Source organism: Pholcus phalangioides, unplaced genomic scaffold (assembly GCF_987345545.1).
Source record: "Pholcus phalangioides strain wild (caught in Gottingen) unplaced genomic scaffold, Ppha-v1.0 ptg000016l_1, whole genome shotgun sequence".
In the NCBI taxonomy this organism is placed as follows: Eukaryota; Metazoa; Arthropoda; class Arachnida; order Araneae; family Pholcidae; genus Pholcus; species Pholcus phalangioides.
This window is the reverse complement of record NW_028301609.1, coordinates 16,209,715-16,236,650: the sequence shown is the minus strand read 5'-3', so window position 1 is coordinate 16,236,650 and position 26,936 is coordinate 16,209,715. Positions and strand designations below refer to the sequence as shown.

General features: G+C 36.0%; 1 protein-coding gene across 3 annotated transcripts in view; it reads right to left on the bottom strand.

Moving 5' to 3' along the window:
• The window catches only part of LOC149075141 (vam6/Vps39-like protein), a 196,220-nt gene that overhangs the window by 26,421 nt on the left and 142,863 nt on the right, over positions 1 to 26,936 (bottom strand). For all 3 annotated transcript variants that reach the window (XM_089245724.1, XM_089245725.1, XM_089245726.1), the window contains 3 exons: positions 23,499 to 23,616; positions 10,698 to 10,826; positions 7,623 to 7,725 (listed from right to left, as the gene is read on the bottom strand). In XM_089245724.1, the coding sequence (XP_089101850.1) occupies positions 7,623 to 7,725; positions 10,698 to 10,826; positions 23,499 to 23,616 (350 nt within the window). The remainder of the gene's footprint in view (positions 1 to 7,622; positions 7,726 to 10,697; positions 10,827 to 23,498; positions 23,617 to 26,936) is intronic.

Sequence of the window (26,936 nt, the reverse complement as noted above, 5' to 3'; positions counted from 1 at the left end):
TGGCCAAGTGTCCCAAAACTAGTTAAAAATCAACATTTTAATGAAAATTTATAAAAAAAAAAAATTTGAAATTACTTTTGACGTGTGGTGGGAAAGTTCTGTCTTGGGCATATTAGTCTGCATACTTTATTTTTATTGAAATCCATTCATATCTTCTGGTGGCCCAAGTGCCCCAAAAATAGTTAAAAATTCACACTTTTATGAAAAATGTATTAAAAATTGGGAATTAATGAAAAATGTTTATAAATTTTGCAGAGTATTCAGGTATTAAAGTATAAACTTATAAATAATAATAATTTTATAATAATACAAGAAGTATAGATTTAAAAATCAAAGCAATAAATAATAAAACTTATAAAAATTGAACTTATATAATGGCTTTTTTTAATTGTATTAATTTGAAGATTTACATATTTCTAAATGTTGTCATGCTTTTTGGTATTACAATGTTTGATATGGCTTCTTGATTTTATCAAATTCAATATGAAGCAGTGTCTCTTCTAGACACACATTTTCCGACACCTCAGACACTAGGCAAATGCTTCTTTCAACTGCTTGGGTACGGCATGAATATTTTCACCATTCCTTCCAACTTTTACTGTACAAAATAATTTTATACATTTAATAATAAACAATAAATAATTTTTCATTCTCTGTCTATATTACTTTTCCCTGTGAAATCGATTAATTAACTCATTTTTTTTATTCAAGATTTACATGAAAATCAATTTTTGGCAAATATTTAAGTGCCTTGGGGAACAGGAAGAAATTAATTGAAGTTGAAAAAATTTTGCATTTATGCTCTAGTATGCTTAAAAGACAACTTTTGCACCCCAAGCCGATTCTTTTATCCACATTTCGATTTTTCGATCCACCCTAGTATATAATGAGCGCTAGTACAAATACAGTGACACACTGGATAAAAATTAACTTTGTTTACGAGTGTTTTGCAAGATGAATGAAAAATTTAAACAAATTTTGACTTGATTAATGAGTGATGCATTATAATACAGTTGAACTTTGTTGATGTGAACCTGTGCTTAACATGAAACTCTGGTTAACGTGAAAAAGAATCCTCGATCCCATCGTTCTCAATGACGATATAATGTTACAAAATATGCTTAACATGCAGTTTTTAAATGGATGATCACTTAACATGAAAGGATTTGTGAACCCAAATAAAAAATATGCGGGAAAAAGGGGGAAAAAATTGGAGCTGCTTATACTTTAAATGAATTTGAATCAGCAAGCAAACGACTAAGAATGGAGAAAAATAAAGACATTGAAGTGGCATTAATGAAGTGGTTACAAGTAGCTCAAAGCCAGTATTTGATAATCACTGGAGCTGTCGTACTTCAAGAAAAGGCTTGGATTTTCACTGATGCCTGTGGCATTACCAACTTCTTGTGTTCTAATGGTTGGTTGCAAAGACTCAAAGATAGACAGTCATTTGTAAAATAAAGTCTGCTGATCTCTGCTGTACAATAAACTGTCAAATCTTTTTTTTGTTGATAAATGGTGATCACATTAGCAAAAACTATGCTCCCAAAGATATTTTCAATGCTAATGAGACAGGTTTGTTTTTTAAAGCACTGCCAGACAGAATATTAACCTTAAAAAAATGAAAACTGTCCTAGAGAAAAACTAAGCAAGGAGAGAACCGTTCTTGTCAGTTGTAATATGGATGGTTCTGAAAAGTTACCTCTATAGGAAAATATCAAACACCATGCTGTTTCAAGCACATTCAGAAGAGCCTGGATCAACCAAGAAATTTTCACCTCATGGTTGAAAGATATAGACTAGGAAATTTTCAAAGAAAAACGAAAAATAAGCTTGATTCTAGACAACTGCAGCGTGCATCATGGAATCCCAAGATTCGAGGTATGCCATTTTTTTTGCTTCTGAATGAAAGAAAAAATTACAACCTTGTGATCAGGAATCATCTGATGCTTAAAGATGCAATACCAAAGAGGAATTGTGCAAGAAATGGTTCAATGTTTTGACAGCTTTTCAGTGAATTTGTTAGAAGCAATGACATTGCTTAGAAATGCAGGGAATTCAGTCATTTGTGCAAGAATCAAGACCTGCTTTCGGCATAGTAGATTCACTGATGTGAAAACAAATGTTATTGAAAACAAAACCAAAGCACAAGAACCATTTTTAATTGAAGCAGCGGAATATCACAGAATCCTGGCTGCAGATCAATTTGTAGAATAGATCAAAGTTGTTGAAAAACAGTCCAACTGATGATATTCAGACGGACTATGACAGTATCGCTACATGCAACCAAGACCTAAGTGAATTCGATGATGAACCAGAAGCCAACTATCAACCCAATGTTTTGGGAAGAAGCTTTGAAAACACTTAGGAACTTTTTAATGGACCAAGATAATGCTTTCTCCTCTCCAAACTATTTAAATGAATTTGAAAAGTTTATGCAGTATTTGAAAAGTATATAGTCGAGTGGTTAGGGAACTAGCTTCTCACTGTGCAGGTCTGGGTTCGAATCCCGGTTTGGGCATGGATGTCTACTAACCTAACACTAACAAGTTCCCTGGATGAATCATGCTGATCCCTTGGGAATATGTGAACATCCCGTTATGCAACTGTGTAAAAGAAAGAAAATGAAGCAGCAGGCTATCACAGACTTTTTCAAAAAATGATTGAATGCTGTTATGTAAATTTTTCATTTTAAGAACTGTGAAAAACAAAGTGTTTTAAATAAGAACTTCATGATCAATATTCAGTGTATTAAATATTTGTATAAATTTACAATTTACGTATTAAATTTCAGACTAACACAAATAAAATGTCAAAAATACTTCTTCTGTCAAGCTTATCGGTTAATGTGAAAATTTTTTCAGCGGAACCTTGTTCCAGGTTAATAAGGTTTGGCAGTACAGGCAAAAAATTGTAATTGTTTAATTGGTTTATACTCTATGAACTAGAGATATCTCATAACTCATAATATGAGTGATAGAGGAGAAGGCTGTTGTCCTCATCCACCTACTGCCCAGATGATGGCCCACCATTCTGACTCAATGAAAAGATTTTAGCAGGTGGTCGAAAGGACCTGGGCCATGCTGGAAGCTGGAAGTTTCTATGTTGTGAACCTAACATGAAGTTTGTTTCAGTGCAATACTTGTTATGGTGCTGCTGCCAATATTTCGAACTATGAGTTAAATGTAATGACTGAAAATTGTACCATTGTAAGCCTGTTGCTCTCTGTGGCAAAATCAGAAGGTTCCAAATTTGGAAAACATGTTTCAATTTAAGGTATGGCAAGCTATATTGTACCTCCTTGTCAAGATTTTTATGCAATAATATGTAGATCATCCAGAAAGTAACAACCAATTATGTATTCTCATTATGCAGGTCACACAATATCCGTCATTCAAGGCAGTCCATTATTCTCAACTATTCTCTTTTCGTTGTGATATTGGTTGCAAACGTTTATTTTTGCGGAATTTGTGTTAATTTAAAATGACTTCTCTGATTAAAAATCCTGATGAGGGTGAAGTGTGGGAAGTTATTGAATTCTTGAATGCTCAAAAAGTAAATCCTGGGGAAATTCATCATTGATTAAAGGAAGTGTACGGCCATACAATAATGAATAAAAAAAATATGAGAAGGTTGTATGTGAAATGCAATGAAGAATGACTGAATGTATGTACATGATGATATTTGGATCAGCATCCATCACTCATTACAGATGCTTTGCTGCATGAAGTCAACAAATAATTGAATAATTCCCCGCACTTCACAAAGAAAATTTGGTGGAATCAGGCAGTTCATTTTAGATTAGCACAAAATCCAAAAAAAATACTTCTGTAAGTTTTGTGACCAATACTGACAGAAAACTAAAGAGAGTATTTGGGGATACTGGATGACCTTGAATGACGAAGATCACACGACCTGCATGGTGGGAATGTGAAATCAGTAGTTGCTTTCTGGATGACCCTGGTACCTCCTAAAACATGTAAGGATGAAGATAAGAAGGAAAAACATTTTTAAATATATATATACTAGCTATAATCCCCGGCGCTGCCCGGGTTTTCTTCAATGAGGCTTTTGGGATCACGTGATATCTCCTTCTTTCTTTTAGGGATGTACAAACTGTGTCTAAGTTAACTTACACGGCACATTCCTGCGCGACTCAGGAAAGAAACAAATCTAAATTTAAAGAAACGTAAAAATGAATATACAGGGTGTTTAAAAAAGAATCATCCGATTTAAAAAAAATCATAACAGCTTTCCATCTGTAGCCATATCTCTCTATTAACTTTCCTTTTCAAAGTCCTTAATGGTCATTTTCATATCGACACTTCAAATTTTTTAACCCCGGCTTCATACTTTTCCAATAAAATTAACCATTCCCATAAATTGAAACCCCTCTTTGCATCCACTGATTGTTTCAAATTTAGTTTCTTTCTTCGAACAATAACAGATTGGAACAACCTCCCACCAAACATTTTTGATCGTACCACAGTTTCCGATTTCCTTTCTAACATCAACTGTCTCTTCTGTCAAACTTTACCACCGCATTCCCTTGTATAGGCCTCGGCCAAGCAATATTCAATAAAAAAAATAAAATAGCTATTCAGCTTTTAATCCGTTTTGATCAAATATGTATAGGTAGAAACAGTATTTGTCGATATTAGCTTTTTCAACAGTTGGAAACTGATTTGGATGACTTCATTTTCCAGCAGGAAGGGGCACCATCATACTGGAGCTTGGAAGATTGAGAATTTTTGAACAATCAAATTCCTAAACGATGGATCAGCCGTACCGGACCTGACAATTCAGTTAAACATCACTGGCCTTCAAGATTGCCGGACTTCACAGTGTGCGATTTCTTCTTCAAGGGGTTTATAAAAGACTATGCTTATGTGTCTCCCCTTCCAGCTACATTAACCTAACAGCAGTCGTGGAAGCAGTGGATGCAAACATGCTCGCAAAAGTTTGGGACGAATTTGACTACCATATGAACATATCCGTGCATCCCAAGGTGGACATATTGAGCACCTTTAATTTGGTTGGTAAAAAAAATTTGATTAGCCATATAATATAAAATTAATCTTAAGTGTCTATATGTGTTCAATATTTTTTGTAATATACACATTTCATATCGGATGATTCTTTTTGAAACACCCTGCATTTTTTCTCTTTTTTAAGGGGCGCTAGGTATTATGATCTTCAGCCCCCCAAACTTCAAGTTATTCATCTGCCTGTTCTGCTTCAAAAATGCTTAATTAAAGCTGTGGAATTTCTTTCATGGGCCTATAATTAATTTTAAAACATCCTAAACTATATGAATTTTTACAATTGACTATTAAAAGGCAATACGGAGACCATAGTTTTCATGCTTGAGAAGATATAAAAAGTTGAAATCAATGTTATTGTATGGATATCCAACTAAAATTAGGTCCAGCTAATTACTTCATTTTATTGTTTAATTTTTTGGGCTTTGTATCTTCATGCAAACTCAATATTTCTAAAATCGAGAATTCAATACAATTTTTAAAATTCTTGATGTGGCAGGAAACTCCACTAAAATTTCCGCATTTCTATAGTAAAATTGGCGATTTTAACACTGATTCCTATAAGGATCATCCTTTGTCTAACCCTCAAAGCGATGCTGGTGATGATTATGATGTCTATTCAAAAAGCCTCATTAGTGAGAGGATAGAAAAAGTGAGAAAAACCATTATAAAGGCATAAGCTATTATACAAATACTGGCAGCAGAAGTGACAAACAATTGTAAAGGCATATACACGCCTGAAACGCATTGCTAGGGAACCACGGTAACCAAACTAAACGTTCGGAAACTGATTGTTGAGGCTCAAAAACTATTGTTGGCCGTCAGTTTTTGCCCATTTGGGGCATTTGCCTTGATCTGATGAAATTTTAACGTAGCCTATCATTCAAGTAGGGTCCGTTTGGTATATGTATGCAAAATTTGGCAACGATCAATCTAAAATTGTAGATTTATATAGGGAACATACAAACGGACACAGACAGAAAATTAATTTTATATATATAGATTTATATTCCATATATTTTATATGTACAATAACAAAATTTGTGAAAATCATAGTTTTTGAAATGTTGGTCTACATATGGGCCACACTCAGACTGTTAGATATACACACTTACACTTCCGAGACAACATAGGTAGTAAATTGCCTATGGCGATAGACCTGAGTTGTGCTTGGTTTGAAAAAAAAAGTATCTACAGCTAGTTGGGGGTCCCAGGACATCCCTCTGCCTGGAGGCCTATACTGTTATTAAGGCACATATGTTTACTGCCTAAAAAAGAAGTTAATAAAGTTCATGAGGTTGAGAGAACATTTATTTAAAGATGAAGTTTAGGCATGACCACTTACATGGCCGAAGATACCAACTTGAAATGTTGATAACTTCTTGTTAATAACAACTTGTAATAACAAGTTAATAACTTGTTAATAACAAGTTAATAACAACTTGTCAAGATACCACACTTGAGAGTTGCCACTTACAGAGAAAGTAAAAACATAAGAAAAAAAAATATATATATGATGCAGTTCACGGTTAAGAGATTAAGTATAGATTTCATATTTACAACAAAGGCGACATTGTACGAACTTCATATGCATGTAGATAAATAAAAAAAACCAACCAAAGATAATTTTTTGTATCCAATAAAATGATTTAAAGAGTACTTTTAAGTTCAATAAAAAACCAAGAAATAATGAAAACTACTAGCATTGGCGTATGCAAAGGGGGAGGGTTTTGGGTTCTAAACCCCCCCCCCCCCCTCAAGCCGAGATTATAGTGTTACTTAGCAGGAAAAAAAGGAAAAACCCCCCCTTGAAAAGAAGAAAAAAATTGACACCCCCCCCCCCTTGAGAAAATTCTGCACACGCCTATGACTACTACCACATATTTAGACTAACACTATGTGTAAATGTTACTGAGAAACAGCTGTCATCAGTTAACTATCCTTGGTCTAGATTTCAAAAGGTAGCTTATTATCTTACCAGTGATATAATATTAAAAAATAAAATTATTATTTACTAAACCTAATAAGATTTTGAGGTATGGAACTATGTGAGTTTTTAATAAAAAAATGACAGATGCTTTACTCGCAGTAGAGTGATGGCTCAACTGTTCAACACCACCTTCCTCACTATGACACTTTCATGCCCTTATCACCAAGTGACAGAACCTTCTACTAGCTCAATCAATAGCTACTTATATTTGTATCTTATCCACTACTTATACCAAAGCCTCCTAGATAAGGACCACAAGAGGTTTTAAATATTCCTGTTGCCTGTCATGATCACAACTAAGCTGATGGTTTTTTCTTGCTCATACTGCAGGTAAGAGTTCAGGGCCTGGGCCCGAACATGTTGCAAAATTCTTCAAAAGTACAAAAAAGTTAAATTTCGGGTAAAAACAAATATTATTTGTAAATTTATTCAAACTTCGACACTATCGAAACTTTTCTGATTAATATTTTTACATTATTTTTAAATTACAGTTCCTCAATAATGACAAAATTGATCATGAAAATGTATTGATAAAAGGGTATTCAATACTACTAAATAAAACTATGATGGGAAACTGAAGTTTTCCTTACGCCTCAGCCTTCTCCATGTCTTTTAAAATGTGAGTGTAAATATATAAAGCTTCTTTATGCCTATTCAACCTGCCCAGTACAACTGCAGCTTCTTCAAAAAGTCCTGTAAAAAAAGGAAAAAAATGCATAAAGTACACAATTGGAACTACCAGTTTTATTAGTGCAAATTCATTTTACGAAGGTTTTTAACAACTGGCTGTTGCGAAGATGAATTTTTGAAAAGAGAAACTTCAACTGCCTTTGCAGGAAATCTAACTTATGTCCTTTCACTTTCTGGATAAATGCCCTATACCACTAGACTATAGAGGAAACGAATATCTCAATCTTTCCTTGGAGCTTGTGTGCACTGAAAGAGACCGTACACAGACAGTCCAACCTGACTCAGGCCAAGCCCACAACTGCTGATGCTGCCACCAGATGGCAACCAGGGTTCATACAGAATTTTCAAAATGAAAAGTAAGGAGTTTTTAAGAAGTCATGGGGGGTCACCCCCCCCCCCAAAAAAAAAGCACCACTACACTTAAAACAAAAGAAGCCCACATGCAGATTGATTTTCTCTTTCCAAAAATTCATCTTCACAACAGCCAGTTGTTAAAAACCTCCGTATGGTAGCGGAGAGTGACACCATCCTTTCAAAAATTCATTTTAGTCTGCCAAAGGGTTCAACTTGCCTGGATGAGTGGGGGAAAGTAAGAACTATGTTTGATTGTATACTAAAATCTTTCACAAAATTATCAATATAAATAAAAGAAGTATAAACAAATAGAAAAATTTGGCAGAGATTGTGTCATGACACAGCAGTGAACACCAAAGCTGAGTATGCCAAAATGTGAGACGTACGTCGCAGAACAATCTGGAAGAATTTTAAGAAAAGTGAAGAAAAACGCTATTATGTAGATACAAATTTTTACCGCAGAACATTTTAAGTCAGCTGAGGAATCATTGCAGAAAATGAAAAACATTCTGCTTTAGAGGAATTTTGAATGTGAATATGCCTTTTAGACCTCATTACAGTGCAATGTGATATATTTAGACTGGTAACTAAATTTGAAAGACAAATTTGTAAAATGTTAATTTCACATGCATAGAATCTTGTGAAATTTGTTTCATTGAAATCTATTTTCATCTTGCACATCCCAAGGCATAGCATAAAGCAATTTTGTTATGAATCAGGACAGCAAGAAGAAATATTAAACAAATGGGAGTATCAGACTGAGTTTATCTCCGTAATATATATCTCAGATGATACCACTGGTTTTAATTTCCCCATGCAATTTTAATGTTTTCCTCTATGCAATTTTTATCTTTTCTACATCTATGTAATTTAACCTTTACAGTAGATATCACTCTTCAACGGTATGTCAAGTTTGAGTTTGCTTTATGAAGTTGAAGGTTTTTGATTTATGCTGCGTACTTCCTGAGATATAGCCTTAAGCAATTTCATTATGAATCAGGACAGTAAGCCTGGTATACTACCCTTTCCCAGACCAGAAGTAGTATTGAAGAAAATGGGTATCATTTGATTTGTCTCTGCAATATCTATCAGAGGATATCACTGACTTTTACTCGAATTGCCTACTTCCTGAGATATGAGCGTTAAAATAATTTCATTGCACAGTTTTTGGTGATGCATCAGTTACCATACATGATTTAAAAGATGTATCCATATGAAAAAAAAAACAATTGAACCATGAAAAAGGCTCACTTTATTTTTCTGATGTACAACTGTGTACATAAAAAAATAGTTGTTTTTTTTTCATACACACAGCTAATTAACAACATTAGTACACAGAAAACTCATAAATATAATCATTTCTTCCCTCTCTGAAAATCAACTGACATTAAATGAGGCAAATGTGAATTTTCCAGGGATGGAAATGCAAGAAGTTAATCACTTTTAATAATAATTTTGTCTTCAAGCTTGGGTCATTGGAAGGTAGACATCGTGCTGATTCCTCTTCCAAATTTTGCTTCCCAGCAATTTTAACTTTGGTTAGTTTCCCACCAATCATCTTTGCTGACCTTTTACTTGTGGGTTTGAGGAGAACCCAGTCACCAACCTTTGCCTCTGAAATGGTTTTTGGAATTATGTCTATGAAGTTTCATAAGGGGCCATTCAAGTATTATGTAAGCAGATTTTCAGCCATTTTTGACCCTCCCCCTTGTCAGCAAAACACTGACCCCCCTCCCCCACTGTCAGCAAAATTTCATCAGCAGCTTAGAATATTTCATATCTTCAAAAAGGGGTGGTCGATGACGTAAGCAACCTTCAAACCCCCCTCCCCATCAAAAGTCAGCAAATCCGAAACCCTCCTAGATGCTGACGTAATACTTGAGTGACCCCTAAACGATGGGTGTGCAGGGCAGCATAACTCATTTTTGACAGAGTCGTCAGATGTATGTCAGAAATCACCTAGCTGAAACAGTTACGTTTTCTTAATTTTTTTCGGGGGGGGGGGACCCCCACCATCATTCAATAGAGTAATTTCTCTGAGTCAGGTGCACCTGCTATCAAAAAGCTTTTTTTGTTTATTTTCATTTTATAAGAGTAGATTGAGTAAATAATATGCAATATGTGAAATCCTTTTCAAATATTAAAAAAATAAAAATTGAATGCAGCAAAAGAAAGAAATAAACATCCCCTTTGTAATACTCATGGACTAATTCTTGGTCACTCAATGTGTCTGAGTTTTGAATAATTAATTTTCTTTTCACAGCTTTCTTTTTCAGCCTCTTATCACAGCCACTCAATTCGAACCTGGGTGTTAGTGGAATCTATCATAATATTGCACATTTACATGATCATTCAAGAAACTGCTGCCACAGGATCAGTTATGTGGTGTGTATCAAACTCAACTTGGAACAGATTAATACTAATCTTATCTTATGCAAGTAATAAAAATTATCGCCAAACAATCATTTTTTATAAAGAAAAAAATTCAGTTAAATACTATGTATTTTTATGCAAATATATGCACTTAAAATAGTGATGTTGTAACAGGATGGCACAGTGCTCAATACAAAACTACATCAAACATGAACCTGTATTAAACATATAATACTAAAACTGTAAACCATCATGCTGCAGGTGCATTGCAAACGTCTCAATGGTGTAATGTTGTGAATTTTCCAAGAACTGTATTAACGTGTGATGTAACTCTTTTAGTTCTGGAGTTTCTTCTCCAGGTTTACTCATAGGTTCACCTAAATAATAACAAAAATAAAGCATATAAGACCCAGTACAGAGGTGTCATATATATTAAATGTCTTACAAACAGTATAAGTAACAAGAATTTACAATATCCAGAAAACTTGACATTATATATAAAAGAAAAGACTATACAAATTTACAATTTTAGACTGAACTTCACCAAATTTAGTATACATATCAAACAGAACCCGATTTGAACAATAGGCTTGTTTAAAAAATTGTCAGAGATGAACAACAAGATTATTATACCATAGTTTATAGCGGAATAAAACAGTGCATAATATAAATCATTCAAAAACTTGGTTGTAACTGTGTTTAAGATAAAAAAAGTTTATATACAATAAAATGGAGTTTCCTTGAAATTTCATCAGTATGTGTTTTCCATTTTAAATTCTGACTGATATGGAGACCCAGGTATTTAGTTATTTAAACTTTAACCATTTCATTACAAGAGCAATCAGGGTTTAAAGAACACGTTTGGCTATGGAATTTTAAATTTAGATAAATTTCAATGTTAATTAAATTAAAATGAATATATTTAGTAGAAATGAATTACCTTTTGGGTTTGATAATACAATTGAATTGATAATAAAAATTTCAATTGTAATATATTTAATTTATACAATATAATAATTACAGTAAAACCTCAATAAGTCGTCACCTCAAGTTATCGAAAAATTATGACGGCTTAAGTGGAGTTCCGTCAGTTTTAATGTGCAATGTTATGAAAATCATATAAATTTAAAGTAATATGACATTTATTAAAGTATGAATCAAAATATCAATATATTAATAAAATTTATAGATTGCGAAAGAAAAAATAATAGAAATTTTTTATCTTTTTTATCTCTTATTACTTAAATTATTGTGGTGAAATGTACTGTACACTTTGATTTATACTAGTATTTTTTAATTTATAGACTAACAGAGCAACTGTTTGAATAAGTAGCTTTTCTTCATAACAGAACCCTCAATTGCACATTAATTTTACATATACATCAAATTTAATTTTAGTGTTTGAATTCTTCGTCAGTAGTTCATGATGCAACTACAAAGTAATCTGGAACACTTGTGACTTGGTGGAGGGGCCCTGGGCAGGGAAAAGTAAACAGAAGACCTCAACTTGGGAAAGAATGTCCAATTTTTTTCAACAAAGATATTTTGTTTAAATTTCAAGCCCTAAATTAGTAGAGTCCATGCTTTCCATGATTATTTATTATCCGTGCCCGTTGCACTTTGACTTTAACTTGATTAATTTGATTCTTCGATTTACGTAATTTGATTTCCTTGCACTATATGTAATCTTTGACATATCAATAAATTTTGGTTTTGACAGAGATGCTCTGTCCCCCCTCCCCCGACAGAGCTTGGGTGTCTCGCGATTTGTCCAGTTTCTCCAATGGAGCCCAGGAAGAAATGAGATCTAGCTTAAACAGTCCCCAACGTTACAAAAACCTTATTCGGAAAATGAACTTCCCCAGCGTAACTTTCATTACTTAAACTGTTCCGTTTGGGTATATAGGATTTTATGGTGACTTTTAAGCATATGGCAATGCTGTTAACAAGCTCTTTTTTTAATGAGAGCCATAAAAATAGTCTGTTCCTCTTTCTCAAACTTTTTCATAGTGACGACTTAACCAAAATTAACGATGAGTAAACGAGGGTTTAATAACATTGTGTTCTATGAGAGCTGGAAGGGTCTGAAGAAAAATGTCGACTTAACCAGAGTGACGACTTAAGGAGGTTTTACTGTGTATTCGTTTTAGTCAGATTTAGGGTTAGATCATTTGCAACAAACCATTTTCTGATTAAACAAAGGTCTCGGTTGATCCCAGCTGTTAAGGGGTGATTCAAGTATTATGTCAGCGTCGAAGGGGGGAAGGGGTTTTGGATTTGCTGACTTTTGATGACAAGGGGGATCTGAAGGTTGCTTACGTCATCAACCACCCCTTTTTGAAGATATGAAATATTCTGAGCAGCTGACGAAATTTTGCTGACACGGGGGGGGGGGGGGGGGGGGGTCAAAAATAGCAGAAAATCTGCTTACGTAATACTTGAATGGCCCCTAATGTGTTAGCGTCTTTTGAAGAATACAACATTATTGAATGATCTGCATACATTATCATGGTTCTAAAAATGTTTAATTTGCAGAAATCATTTATAAAAATTATGAAAAGTAATGGGGCCAAATTTGATCCCTGAGGAACTCCTCTGTTTATTGTACTATATTTACTTATTTGATTCTGTACTTTAACTCAATGCTGACGATTGTGAAGGGAGATGAGCCACTTCGTTCTTGTGAGTTTTACTTGGCGTGCTGTTTATTTTTGGGACATATTCTGCGGTGTTCTCTTTTGTTTCTAGCACATGCTGGATTGCGAGATACATGGTTTTTTTTTATATTATATTGCTCTCAATTTTTTTTAAATTTTCGTTGTGTTTATTTTTGGGACATATTCTGCGGTGTTCTCTTTTGTTTCTAGCACATGCTGGATTGCGAGATACATGGTTTTTTTTGTATTATATTGCTCTCAATTTTTTTTAAATTTTCGTTGTGTATTTTCGATCGACTTAATTTTTTTTTCCTCGTTCGCATTTCATTTGCATTGAATTTTTGCCAGGTTTGTGTTTTCTTGTTTCTCTGATATAAATTCGTAGGTTTTTTGGACGTTAGGGTTAGCAAACAGTGTATACTTTTTCCCAGGTTCTCTCAATAATGTTGTTTTTCCTTCCACTTGGGCCTATAGTTGTAGTGTTAGTCTGATTTGAGATAGTTAGCTAATTCTAAGAAGTAAAAATTGTACTTTGTAGCTTAATACTTTTTTAGAGTGTGTTCTATTCTTTATATACATATTTTTTTTATTCTTCGTGATTTAGTGTTGAGCATTCTATTTTACGTAATTTTTTCATACAATCTCTTATGTATATTTTGCATAGTAATGTATTTCAATTTTTTTTTAATTTCTTGTTAACGTTTCTCATTTTCCTATTTTTAATTATTATTATCTAGCTTTAGCAATAGTGTTAGTATGCCTCGACCTCGACTAGTGGTGTGTAGAGCTTGCGACGGGAGGTTTCCCTGGTCTAGGGGTATAGTAGCTGATAGTTTCAACTGTAAAGGGTGCTTGGATAGGAAAAGGCTGAAACTCGAGGTCAAAGCTTTACGAGAAAAAGTTAGGGTGCTAGAGGGCCCGGTTATAACGGAGCCTCTGCTTCTTCATCAAAAGGTGGCTCACGACCAATCTCCACGAACAACGACAGTTTAGAGGGTGAATGGGTGGTCATGGATGGGGTAGAGGGCGATAGTGATAGGGGTTTAATCATCGCGATTCTATGGTTAGGGAACTTGGGAACCGAGTGTGTACGGATTTTCAGGGTTTCGAGCGCCATTGTCTTCCTGGAGTGGCAACGTTCAAGACGTTTTTTATCGCCAAAAGTTGCTCCCCTTGCGGGTGATTCTGTGGGTGGGAACGAATCAGGTAGGAGAGAATATTAGTGAGTCTCTGTCGGAGTACCGGGATTTACTATTATCTGCTAGGGAGTGGGTTCAGATGTGGCAGTGATTCCAGTGCTGCAAAGGGGTAGTAGGGGTATAGCAACAGGATCCACCAATTCAATATAGGCCTGAAGGACATTTGCTCCTCACTTGGGGTGACGTTCTTGGAGCTTCCCGCATTTACCGATAGGTGGCTTCGTTCGGATGGGATCCATCTAAATAAGGAGGGGGGGGGGTCTGAGAGGTTTACGATAGTCTTAGGCCAGGTTTTTTACTCGCAGACCACGTAGTCGGGAATGCGGATTAGTTAATGGTAATCACAACAGTACTGACGAGGAATTACCCACCTCTGACTTGGATGGCTTCTCGATTGACAACAAATTAAAATGTGTGTTAATAAATGCTAGGAGCTTGGGTAATAAGAAAGATTTTTTAGAAACTATGATAGTTGTGGAGGGCTTCGGTCTTATAGCCATTACAGAATCTTGGGCAAACGATGGGGATGAATCTTTCTTACACATCTCAGGATACGATACTTTTTTGAGAAATCGATCTGATAGGAAAGGGGGTGGAGTGTTGATATACGTGAAATCCTGTTTGAAGGCTAGAGAGTGTAACGTGCAGAGAAGTGATATTGAAACCATATGGGTTGAACTTGAGAACAAAAGACGTCATAAACTTATTGTTGGGGTTTGTTACAATCCACCGAATAGGGATCCAAACTACATCGCCAATTGCATGATGAAATTTCTTACATATGTAAGCGTAAGAGGGTTCTCATACTAGGGGATTTCAATTACCCAGGTATTGATTTTTTTTGTATTAGCATGTATCAGAAGGCACTAGGGGTACGGCTATTTTGGATTTAGTTCTTATTATTTCTGAGGATCTAGTTGAACATGTTTCAGTGGGGGAAGAGTTTTCTTCCAGTGATAATCGTATCGTCAGATTTCACTGTAACTTTTCCTCAGGTAAGGTTGATAACAAAAGACTGGTTCCTTGATTCCAGAGAACTAACTTTGATGTTTTGAGAGGAAGGTTAGCGGAAGTTTTCAAAGACTGGTTGGAATCAGTAGGGGTGGTAAGTCAATGGGAAGAATTTAGTACGAAGCTGTCCTCTGTTTTGCACGACGTCGTACCCTTTGTTCGAAAAAAAGCGTGTTTGTACATCGCACCCTCTATGGTTCACAGATAGCGTGCGTTACCTTTATCTTGAAAAGAAAAGAGCATTCAGAGAGTATAAAAGTGGACGAGGTGACCTATCATTGTTTACTGATAAAAGAAGAGTGTTGAAGAAAGCGATAAGGGATAGTAAAAAGGAAGTTGAATCTAGGTTGGCAGATAACATTGGCTCTGACCCAAAATTATTTTTTCGATACGTCAATAATGGATGTAAGGGGACAGTTGGCGTCCCTCTCGATAGGAGGGTCGGGGTTAGAGAGCAATGTAAAAATGTGTAGTGCTTTCAATGACTTCTTCGCGTCGGTTTTTAATGGAGATAATGATATTCAATATACGGGTGTTACATGGGGTAATAAAACCCTCAACAATATTCAAGTGGAAGACGTGGAGGTCCTAAATCTTCTAAGAAATGTATGTGCAAGCAAAGCACCAGAACCAGATGATATCTATCCCAGGGTCCTCAGGGAATGTGCTAATGAATTGTTGGGGCCAGTCGCACAGATATATAGGAGTAGTGTTGCTGAGGGTATCGTCCCTAGAGATTGGAAACTTGCTAACGTTGTTCCGATATTTAAGAAGGGTAGTAGAGAAGCGGTGTCAAATTATCGTCCAGTGAGTTTGACGAGCTCCCTCTCGAAAATTTTGGAAATTATCATTAAAAGGCAGTTTGTGAAGTGGATAGACGACAATAATGTATTGTCGGATAATCAGCATGGGTTCAGGAAGGGGAAGTCATGTGTAACTAACCTCCTTTGCTTTTATGATCACGTGACTAAGGCTTTGGGTAAGAGCAAAAATGTAGACGTTGTTTACCTTGATTTCCAGAAGGCATTCGATCGGGTCCAAAATGGCAAACTCTTGAAGCGTTTACACGAGATTGGAATGGGGGCAACTTGCTGAATTGGATAGAATCGTGGTTAAGAGATAGGTCACAACGAGTTATGGTGAACGGGAAATTCTCTGGTTGGACAGATGTCACAAGTGGAGTTCCTCAAGGACGTGTCCTTGGCCCCATACTTTTTTCACTTTTTATCGATAAACTCGATCAGGGTATCGATGGGATTACTAGCAAATTCGCAGATGATGTGAAGCTAATGGGGGTAATCGGGAATGAAAGCGATAGAGAGTTGCTCCAGACCAACTAAAACAGGATTGCAGCATGGGCAAATGAATGGAGCATGACGTTTAGCGTTGATAAGTGCATGGTCGCTCATTTTGGTTCGAACAACCCACGGTTCTCTTACGAGTTGAATGGTGTCACTGTTCCGGATGCAACTAAGCTCACCGATTTGGGAATTCTCATTGACGAGCCAGTTAGGTTTTCTGAACATTGTTCAGCGGTGGTCAAAAAATCGAATAGAATGCTTGGTCTCATTTTCAAAAAGGTCTCTTTGCGTTCTCCTAAAGTCATTCTTCCGCTTTTTCGAGGCTTAGTTCGTCCTGGAGTGGAGTATGCTGTAAGGTTTTGGAGACCATACCTACAGAGGGACATAGAATTGGTTGAAGGGGTGCAGAGAAGAGCTACGTGTGTCCTTATTAGCACACGGAGCTTGAGTTATGAAGAGAGACTTTATTTTTGAATATGCTTACATTGGATGAACGCAGGTGCCGAGGAGATATGATCGAAGTGTTCAAAATTTTCAATGGGATGGATAGGATGGACCATGAACTTTTAGTACACCGCCAATCGACTGCTTTTACAAGGGGACACCAGTTTCGATTGGTGAGGAACAATGTAAGGTTATGGTGTTGCAGGGAATTTTTCTCTAATAGGGTTGTTAATAAATGGAACAGCTTAACCACGGAGGTAGTGAATTGTAACACAATTGACACGTTTAAAAAGAAATACGATAAACATGTTGGGGTAAATCGAGAAGCTATCCATTCTTAGAATAAGACAACCATAAGTATTCTTTATGGGCATTGTATAATATTTTATCATGTGTATATATTGTTTATAATTTGTGTTAATTGCATTTTTAATTGGGTTGCTGCTTTTTTTTTTTTAAATATATGACATCCATATTTTTATGGGCATCTTTTTATCAGCCACCTCGTTGGGCATTTTGCCTGTTGTGGCGTTGTATTTGTATTCAGTGTATTTCCTCTAACTCCACTGGAATCAAGTTTATTAATTAATATGGAATGGCTCACATTATCAAATTCTTTGGAAACATGTAAAAAAATAGCAACAGCGTATTTATTCTTATCAATACTACTGTACATAAATTTTGAGAATTTAATAAAACATTTACAGTTCTTTGGTTTTTTACGAACCCATATTGGTTTTCTGCAAAAAAGTTTGTGGATTGCAGAAATTTATAGATTCAGGATGAGATTTTTTCAATGATTCTAGAGAAAATCGGTATTATTGAAATTGGACGGCAATTTGAGAGAGTATTTTTCATGACTATCAAGTCTAAAATTCAAATTAGAGTATTTTCCTCCATGCTTCTGGTACAAAACAAAAGCATTCCAGTGATATATCGAAAAGGTGAAAGAATTTTTTTCTGTAATTAAAAAAGACAAAAAAGCAGGGAAATCATTGGACGGTGTACAAACATATGCTGCTTGAGCAGCGTACAGGCAAATCAGAAAAAGACCCTTTCGCAGCACCAGAACAGTGTTCGTGCAAAACTATTAAGTGGTTGACACATTTTTTGATAGTCATGATATTCCCGATTCCTAGAAAACCAGTCTCATTTTTCCTCTACACAAAAAAGGTTCTATCTCCAACCCCAGAATTACTGCTCAATCTTACTTTTGTGTACAGTTTCTAAATCATATGTTTTTGCATTGTATCATCACTTGAAAAAATGGCTCTTTGTCAATAATGTCTTATCCCCCCCACCCTTTCAGACTGTAATTATAAGCAGGCATTCAATTTAAGAAAATATTCCGATTTTAGACCTTGATTTCAAAAGTCCTTCTCACGAAGATGTCAGAAACAGGGCTCCCACTCAAAAAATGAGAAAAAGTAGGAAAACGCAGGACTGAAAAGTAGGATGGGGGAGTGTAACCCCCTTAGACAACATAATCATAGCATAATGAGAAAAAAATCCCTAAAAAAATTTTTTTTTTTGCAAAAAAAAAAAAAAAAAAAAAAAAAATTCAAATTATTGAAAAACAAATTTTTAATATTGTGTGTGTAAATTAACTTTTTTTTTCAAAGCACTATTTCAGCTTCTTATAAGATTGACTCAAGCCAAAGCAAAATGACAAATGGTGTGGTTAAAAAACCAATTTTCGGCCAAAACAGTGCACTAGCAACCACAGATAATTCTTTGCTGTCTCTCCTCATATATATTACATTCTTTTTTGGAGTCTTCCAAAGTGCAGAGCTTGTCAACTCTCTTCGACAACGCACAGCAAATTTTGAACACGTAAGTTTTTTAAGAATGACGCTCCTTCAAGACCACTTTCAAAATGTGTAGATTACAAGATCTGATGTAAATAAGGCAAGGTGAACCAGATAGTTTTACTGCATTGTCTATTATTTTTTAAAGGAATTGGTTCACATTTTACTGTTCAATATGCCAGTGTAATAATTTTTGACAAATGAAGCACTTCCATTTCTAGCTCTTTGCTGAGCATTGTAAATATAGTTTATGCCTCTTCATGCCTTAAAAATACAGAAGACAACTGGGAGAAGACTATTGGGAGCATCAGAATCACGAAACCTAGAATAGGCCTATGTGTGTCCAACTGCTTTGAAATGCAAACTGTTGTTTCACCTATTTGCACCATAATTTTGAATGGTGAAAGTTACTGTCCAAGACCACGAAGTAATAAATACAAAATTATTTTTCCATCCAGACAGAAGTTTTTAATGACTACTATACTTGTTGAACCCTCAAACTAACCAAATGAAAAATTAATCAAATGGTCCACATACCCCCCCCCCTCTAAATTACCTTAAAAATGATAAAATTTCTGCTTCGGCAGAATCATTAATTACATTCTCCAACATTTGTAATATTTGGCAATATATCAATGATTTCCTACTCAATTCAAATCAATTACACAAATTTTGTCAATAGGATTTGGTAAAAAAGTAGGAAAAGTAGGACAAAAACTAGAAAGTAGGACAAAACTGACAAAGTAGGACAAAACTGACAAAGTAGGACAAAAGTAAGACATTTTACCAAAAAGTAGGACGAGTGGGAGCCCTGCAGAAACTATTCACTTTTTGGCGGATTTCAGGGCCACATTCAACTAAATAAATAGAAACTTACTCTTTACTAAACTTTTTCATCTTGGTTTGAGCTACAAATTTGTTAACACAATAGTGGGTCTGTATAATTCAAATCATGGCACAGTTTTCACTCATGCTGGACTATCAGAGAAGTTTCATACTCTAGGAGGAGTAAAACAGGAATGCAGACTCAGTCTTCTCGTTTTAATATCTCCAATGATTTTCTTGCAGACGTTTTTTTGGAAGGTTCTGGTGTCTCGCTTTTCAATGAGACTGTGAATGTCCTAGGTTTTGCAGATGATATTGTTTTGATGGCAGATTCCACACTGTGCATTAATGAACTCTTGTACTCTTCCCCATTGAGACATTGCCAAATGTTAGACACAAAATCAGAGTTTTTGATTCTACTATTCTCCTCCCATCCTTTCTCTTTGCCTCTGAAATTTGGAGTGTCGGCCTAATGTATTTGATCCTCTTCAACTCTTTTTCATTAAAAAAAGTTATGATATTCCGATGTGCACAGCTCCCATATAATCTACATGGGAGTTTGGAAGGCTTTCAGTTTCTTTCAATATGTTTAAACGTATTCCTGAGTGGTTTGACAGAGAAAAAAATTCGCATAATTTTATACTTAAATTAAGTATAAATTCCTATCCCAAAAGTAAGATTCCTTTAGTGTCCAACTCAATGGATTATCTAAACGTCTGAGTGCGGTAGAGGACAAATTTTTACCTATTGAGGATCTCCAACAACAAGTCTCCGACCTCTCCAAACTTTGTTCTTCTCTCGCCCCAAAGGTTATCGACCTAGAAGACCGCTCAAATCGGTCAAACCAAATTTTTCGCGACATACCGGAGGAGACCTCAGACATTGAATCCACCGCGACCCTCGAATCTAAAATACTTAAGTGCTGTTCAGACCTCCTAGAACTTGAAATTTCCGCCTCCGACATCGACCGTTGTCACAGAATTGGATCTAAAAGAATCCCAGGCCCCAGACTTTCAATTATTAAATTTAATAAATTCAAAACCAAAACTGAAATCCTTAAAAATTCATTTAAATTAAAAAACACTAGCATCTCAATTTCAGAGGACTTTTCACCTGAGACATGCAGGCTACGTGGACAAATCTGGGGGGGCCTCCCAAAAATACCGTGAGTCCGGTCTGAAAGTTAAAACTTTTTCATAACTTTGCTCTTATCAATAACATCAAATACATCTGGGATCCCAGCCTTAATGATATTATCCCGCTTTCCCAAACCCCTCCCAGCATTACTCCTCCTTCTGACCTTTCCCTACCTTCACCTCCTCTCCCTTTAGTCCCCCACCCCTCAAAACCTTACTCCTCCTTAATCTCCCATTCTCCTCTCCGAAATAATCTCTTCAGAATCGGAACAGTTAATACAAGAAGCATAATTAACAAAATATCTTCCTTCGAATCCATCCTACTAGCTCATAATCCCAACTTTCTTGCGGTTACAGAGACTTGGTTGCACAGTAATATCAGCAACACAGAATTTCTACCACTGAATTTCTCTGCCTTTCGTAAAGAGAGAAACACACGTGGAAAAGGTGTTGCCCTTGTTTTCAACAGTTCTATACCCCTAATTGAAATCCCTCTTGAATCAAATATTGAAATTGTCGCTGCCGAATGGCACCATCACAACTGCACTCCCCTCGCAATTTTCTCCCTTTAAATACCCCCTGCCTCGGACCCTCACTACTTCATTGAACTTGAAACAATACTGGACCGATTTCATAATTCTCATCTTTTAATTTTAGCCGGTGACTGGAATCTACCCGGTATTGATTGGCATAAAATGCAGTCCCTCTCAGGAAACCATGGTATTAACAATAGAGTTCTCGACATTTTCCTAAAATTTAACCTCGTCCAAACCATCTTGGAACACACAAGAATATCCAATCACTCAATCTCCACATTAGACCTAGTTGCAGTTTCCAACAAAATTCCGGTTTCCAATTTTTCAGTTTTTGACGGCTGTTCCGATCACAAAATCCCTTTTTTAGATTTCTTCCTTCATCATACCATCCCTCCCTTTTTTCACGCCAGAAAACTTAACTTCAACAAGGCCAACTACCCCCTCATGCAAAATATCCTTCGTACCCACTTTCCTGACTTCATCTCCTCTTCCAACGATATTCAATGTCTCTGGAGTAAATTCAAAGCTGTTATCGATAAATGTAAAGCCACTGTTCCTACCAAATGCTCTTCATCTAAAAGCTTCTTTAACCCTTGGATCAACCGTGACATTATCCATCTCAAAAGAAGAATTCGACGTGACGTCTCTAAACTCAAATTTAACGACTCCTCTACTCTCAGAAACAAAATCTCTATCTCAACCCGTAACCTCAAAGACCTTATTTCTCGCCGCAAATCCAACTACTTATCCCACTCATTGCCTTCCTATCTCAAAACTAATCCCTCAAAATTTTGGAATTTTCTTCGCCCCAAATAAGCTGGTACCTCCTCGCTCAAAACTTCCAACTCGGATCTAACCTCTCCCCTCGATATTGCCTCTGAATTTAACCGGGCCTTCTCTTCCTTTTCCTCTGATCCTTCACCCCCCCCCCCCAATACGTCTTTTTCAATTCACTTCATAACTCCTGTCCCATTTCCTTTTCTAACGCCGGTCTCCTGAATCTCCTAAAAAAATTAAAACCCCACTCTACTGGCCCAGACGGGATCCCCAACCATATCCTAAAATTCTGTGCCAATGAAATTTGCAACTATCTCCTCATTATATTCAACGTCTCACTGAATACTTCTAACCTACCCAATGACTGGAAAATTAATAAAATAATTCCTATCCATAAATCTGGCTCACTCTCCCACCCTCTCAACTTTAGACCTATTGCAATCACCTCCTCTTGCTGCAAGCTCTTTGAACACATAATTGCCAAGAATATCCGTACCCACCTCGATTCAATTAACTTTTTCTTCCCTAACCAACATGGTTTTCGATCATCGTTATCAGTATCTACCCAATTAACACTTTTCATACATGACTTAACAGACTCCATTGATAAAAACCTCCAATCCGACATAATTTTCCTAGATTTTTCCAAAGCATTTGACAGGGTGCCCCATAATAAACTTCGACTAAAACTTTCATACCTTGGACTAAATGTTCAACTGCTGAAATGGGTGGAGGCCCTCCTTATTAACCGTAGCCAGTTTGTCTCATACAAGAGCCAGAACTTTCCTTTTCTTCATGTCAAATCTGGCACACCCCAGGGCTCGGTCCTCTCGCCTTTATTATTTTTAATTTACATAAATGATCTACCCGACTCCATAAACTGCCGCATTAGACTCTTCGCTGATGACTGTGTCATCTATAAAACAGTGTCCAATCTTTCTGACCAAGAATCTCTCCAACACAACCTTAATATTATTTCCAAATGGTGCTCAACCAGGGAATTACCCCTCAATTTCTCAAAAACTGTTTTTATGAAAGTGACCCGTAAAAGAATCCCTCACGAATTCCCCTGTTCTATAAACGACTCTTTGATCTCTGAGGTTTCCCAATATAAATACCTGGGCATTATAATCTCTTCCGATCTCTGCTGGAACCTTCACGTTGATTATATGTTTAATAAATGTCTCCAAAAACTGTTTTTCTTTCGCCGTCACCTAAAATACTCCACTCGTCATGTTCGTCACTTGTGCTATGTGCTACCAAACATATATTCTCCCTGCCCTCTCCTATGCCTGTGAAGCCTGGGACCCCCACACATCAACAAAAAACAAAATTCAGCATAAAATCACAATTACCTTCAGGGAGAGCAATTTCATATTCTTCTCTTAGACTACATATTTTCTTTCGATATTTGCTGATCAAAGAGTTATGGAACATTGGCAACTCTTCTTTCCAGACATGTATCACATGTTCCTGAAATAGATGATCTTACTCAGTATGAAAACATAATCAACTAGGATTTATAAGACTTCACAAATATGTAAGTAGAAACTCAAAATACAAATATGTATGAACAGAATTTTACAAAACTGGGAAGAGCTTTTTCAATAACTTGACCATACTCATTTTCTTTCAACTTTGAGGCAGGCGAAATTCTGTTTATTTAAGTAATACTCTTTCTGACTTGGAAAAAAGTAAAACTTTTATATTGAATTGATGCTAAACCATATTTATACTCTTTTTACTTTTGTTTCAAATTGTTTACTAATTATATTATGTATATTACACTAGATGTAGATGTTCTCTATATTTTTTTATTTAGAGAAGACATGCATCCAGCAGTGGATTGAAAATGGTTGATGATGATGGTATTATAGAGACTATACCAGGTATTTGAATAAGATGAAAGTTCAAATGCACTAAACAATAGAAAAAGAGAAAAAAATATCTAGAACAGACTTTCAGAAGAAAAAAAAAAAAAAAGGATATAAATTTCCAATGTTCAATGTTTTTGGAGTCAAATCAAACGAAATTAAATGTTAACTTTGATATCCATGTAATTGGTATATATTAATACTATAATATTAATACAGTCGATGTCACATATTAGAATCACAGACAATGTTATCATTCTGGTATTGTCATCACTTTTGCAAAGAACGGAATGGACAGATATCATAAACTGAGAAAAATTTGTTCTCTGTTACAAGGACTTTGACTGAAAAAAAATTGATGAAATTTTCCAAAGTTCTTTTTGTGCATTCTGAACTAAGGTTTATCCGAACTTATTTTTCCCCCTGCAAGTTTCATTACCAGGCTGTAAGACTGGACTATACATTAGGCTAGAAGATGCCTTCCTCCACCAGTTGACGAACATTTCCGTACTTAATGTCATAATCAGTCAGTAGTATTCGCTTGTAATATAATAATTCACATATAAATACTTGAAATTCTAACAACATAAATACATGAAATACAAATGACACAGAAATACATGAAATACAAATGACACAGAAATACATGAAATACAAATGACACAGAAATACATGAAATACAAATGACACAGAAATACATGAAATACAAATGACACAGAAATACATGAAATACAAATGACAGAAATACATGAAATACAAATGACACAGAAATACATGAAATACAAATGACACAGAAATACATGAAATACAAATGACACAGAAATACATGAAATACAAATGACACAGAAATACATGAAATACAAATGACACAGAAATACATGAAATACAAATGACATACAAATCCATAAATGCAAATAACGCACAGCACAACGTACATCTCTTTTTTTTTCTCCGCTTGATATACAAATAAATCTTTTTTTTCCCCTCATCCACACTTATTCAATCACATATAAGGTGGATCATACTGATAAATATAATTTGCTGTGACATATTTCCCCTTTTCGTACATAATTAGTAGAGCCTGGATAGAGCATCCGCATCTGTATTTTGGCTTCCGGCTTTGTGACTTATAGATAGTTGAAACTTTGAAAGAGCCAGAGCCCATCTCTGCAACTTTTCATTTCTGGGCACCCCTTCATATAGAAATTTGAGCGGATTATGGTCCGTATACAGGTGGGTCATCCTATCTAAAATCCAGTGCTCAAATTTTCCCAAAGCCCAAACGATCGCATAAGCCTCTCGTTCTATTGTACTTCATTTACTCTGAGTGGGAGTCAGTTTCTGGCTCACAAAGGTGATCGGTCTGACTTTGCCATCGACACCTCGCTGCGCTAAACAAGCACCAACTCCTGTTTCTGATGCGTTGGTATGGATTTCGAATAGTTTCTCTAAGTCGGGCGTGAATAAAGAAACCACACTGCACAATGCTCCTTTTAGTTTCTGAAAAGTGGTGTCTGCCTCTTCCATCCATGGAACATCATTCGGTATTGACCTTTTCTTTAGATCGGTCAATGGTTTAGTCACGGTGGAGTAATCTTTCATATATTCCCAGTAATAGTTAAACAGTCCTAACACTGACCTCAGCATCTTTTTCGTCTTGGGAACCTTCAGCATTTTTATATTTTCAAACTTCGCCAGATCAGGAGCATGTTTCCCTGAACCAATGACGTGTCCCAGGTACTTCACTTCCGATTTTCCAAATGTACATTTCTCCAGATTGGCAGAGAAGTTCAAAGATTTTAATGTGCTCAGCACTGCTTCCAAGTGAGTCATATGCTCTTCCCAACTACCTGAATAAATAACAATATCATCTATGAAACTCTCTGCGTACCCACTATGTATCCCATATTTTTATGGGCATCTTTTTATCAGCCACCTCGTTGGGCATTTTGCCTGTTGTGGCGTTGTATTTGTATTTGTATTTGTATTCTCAAAGCCTAGTTCATCATCCTTTGGAACGTTGCCGCAGCCCCCGATAAACCAAATGGCATCACCTTCCACTGATACTGGCCTCTTGGTGATACAAAACTTATCAACTCTCTACAACCCTTATCCAAAGGAATTTCCCAATATCCTTTTAAAATATCTAGTGTAGTCAAATAACGTGCCGCTCCTGCTTTGTACCTCAATTCTTCGGAACTCTGCATTGGAAATGGAACCACCTTACTAGCTGCATTAAGTGCCCGATAGTCACAACAAAGTCTTACAGTACCATCTTTCTTGGCCACACATACACACAATAGGGTACATGATCTCAGCTCTAGATGGTTCAATTAGACCCCCATCCAATCTCTCCAATCTGGCATTCTACTTGAGGTTTCAGTGCTTCGGGAACTCTGTAGATGTGGGGCTGTTTCCTTGTTATTCCCGGTTTTAGTTGGATTAAGTGAGACCCGACTTTGGCATGTTTTATTTCCCTTTCAAACACTGTTTGAAACTTCCCAATGATTCGTTTCAGATCCCCTGACCTGTTTTTCATCCAAATGGCTTAATTTTTTCTTTCCGTTAATTTTTCTAACAAACCGTCTACTTTCCTATGCTCCACGGGGACATGCCGAATTTTGCCAAAGTCATCGTCTTCCTCATAGATTAAACCCAACGCCCCTATTGGCTGTATGTATTTGCGCAATTTTTTTTAGTGTAAATTCCGTACGCTTCCATTGGGCAACCTAACAAAATATGAATGGGGACCCCTGATGTTTACGATCTCTCCTGGACCACTCCATTTCGAACAAAGCTTGTTTGTTGAATCTGGGATAAGGACTACCACCTCATCCCCCACTTCGAATCTTTCATCCTTAGATCGCAAATTATAATATATTCTATATGAGAGAGCTATTCTCTCTCACAGAGGAAGTT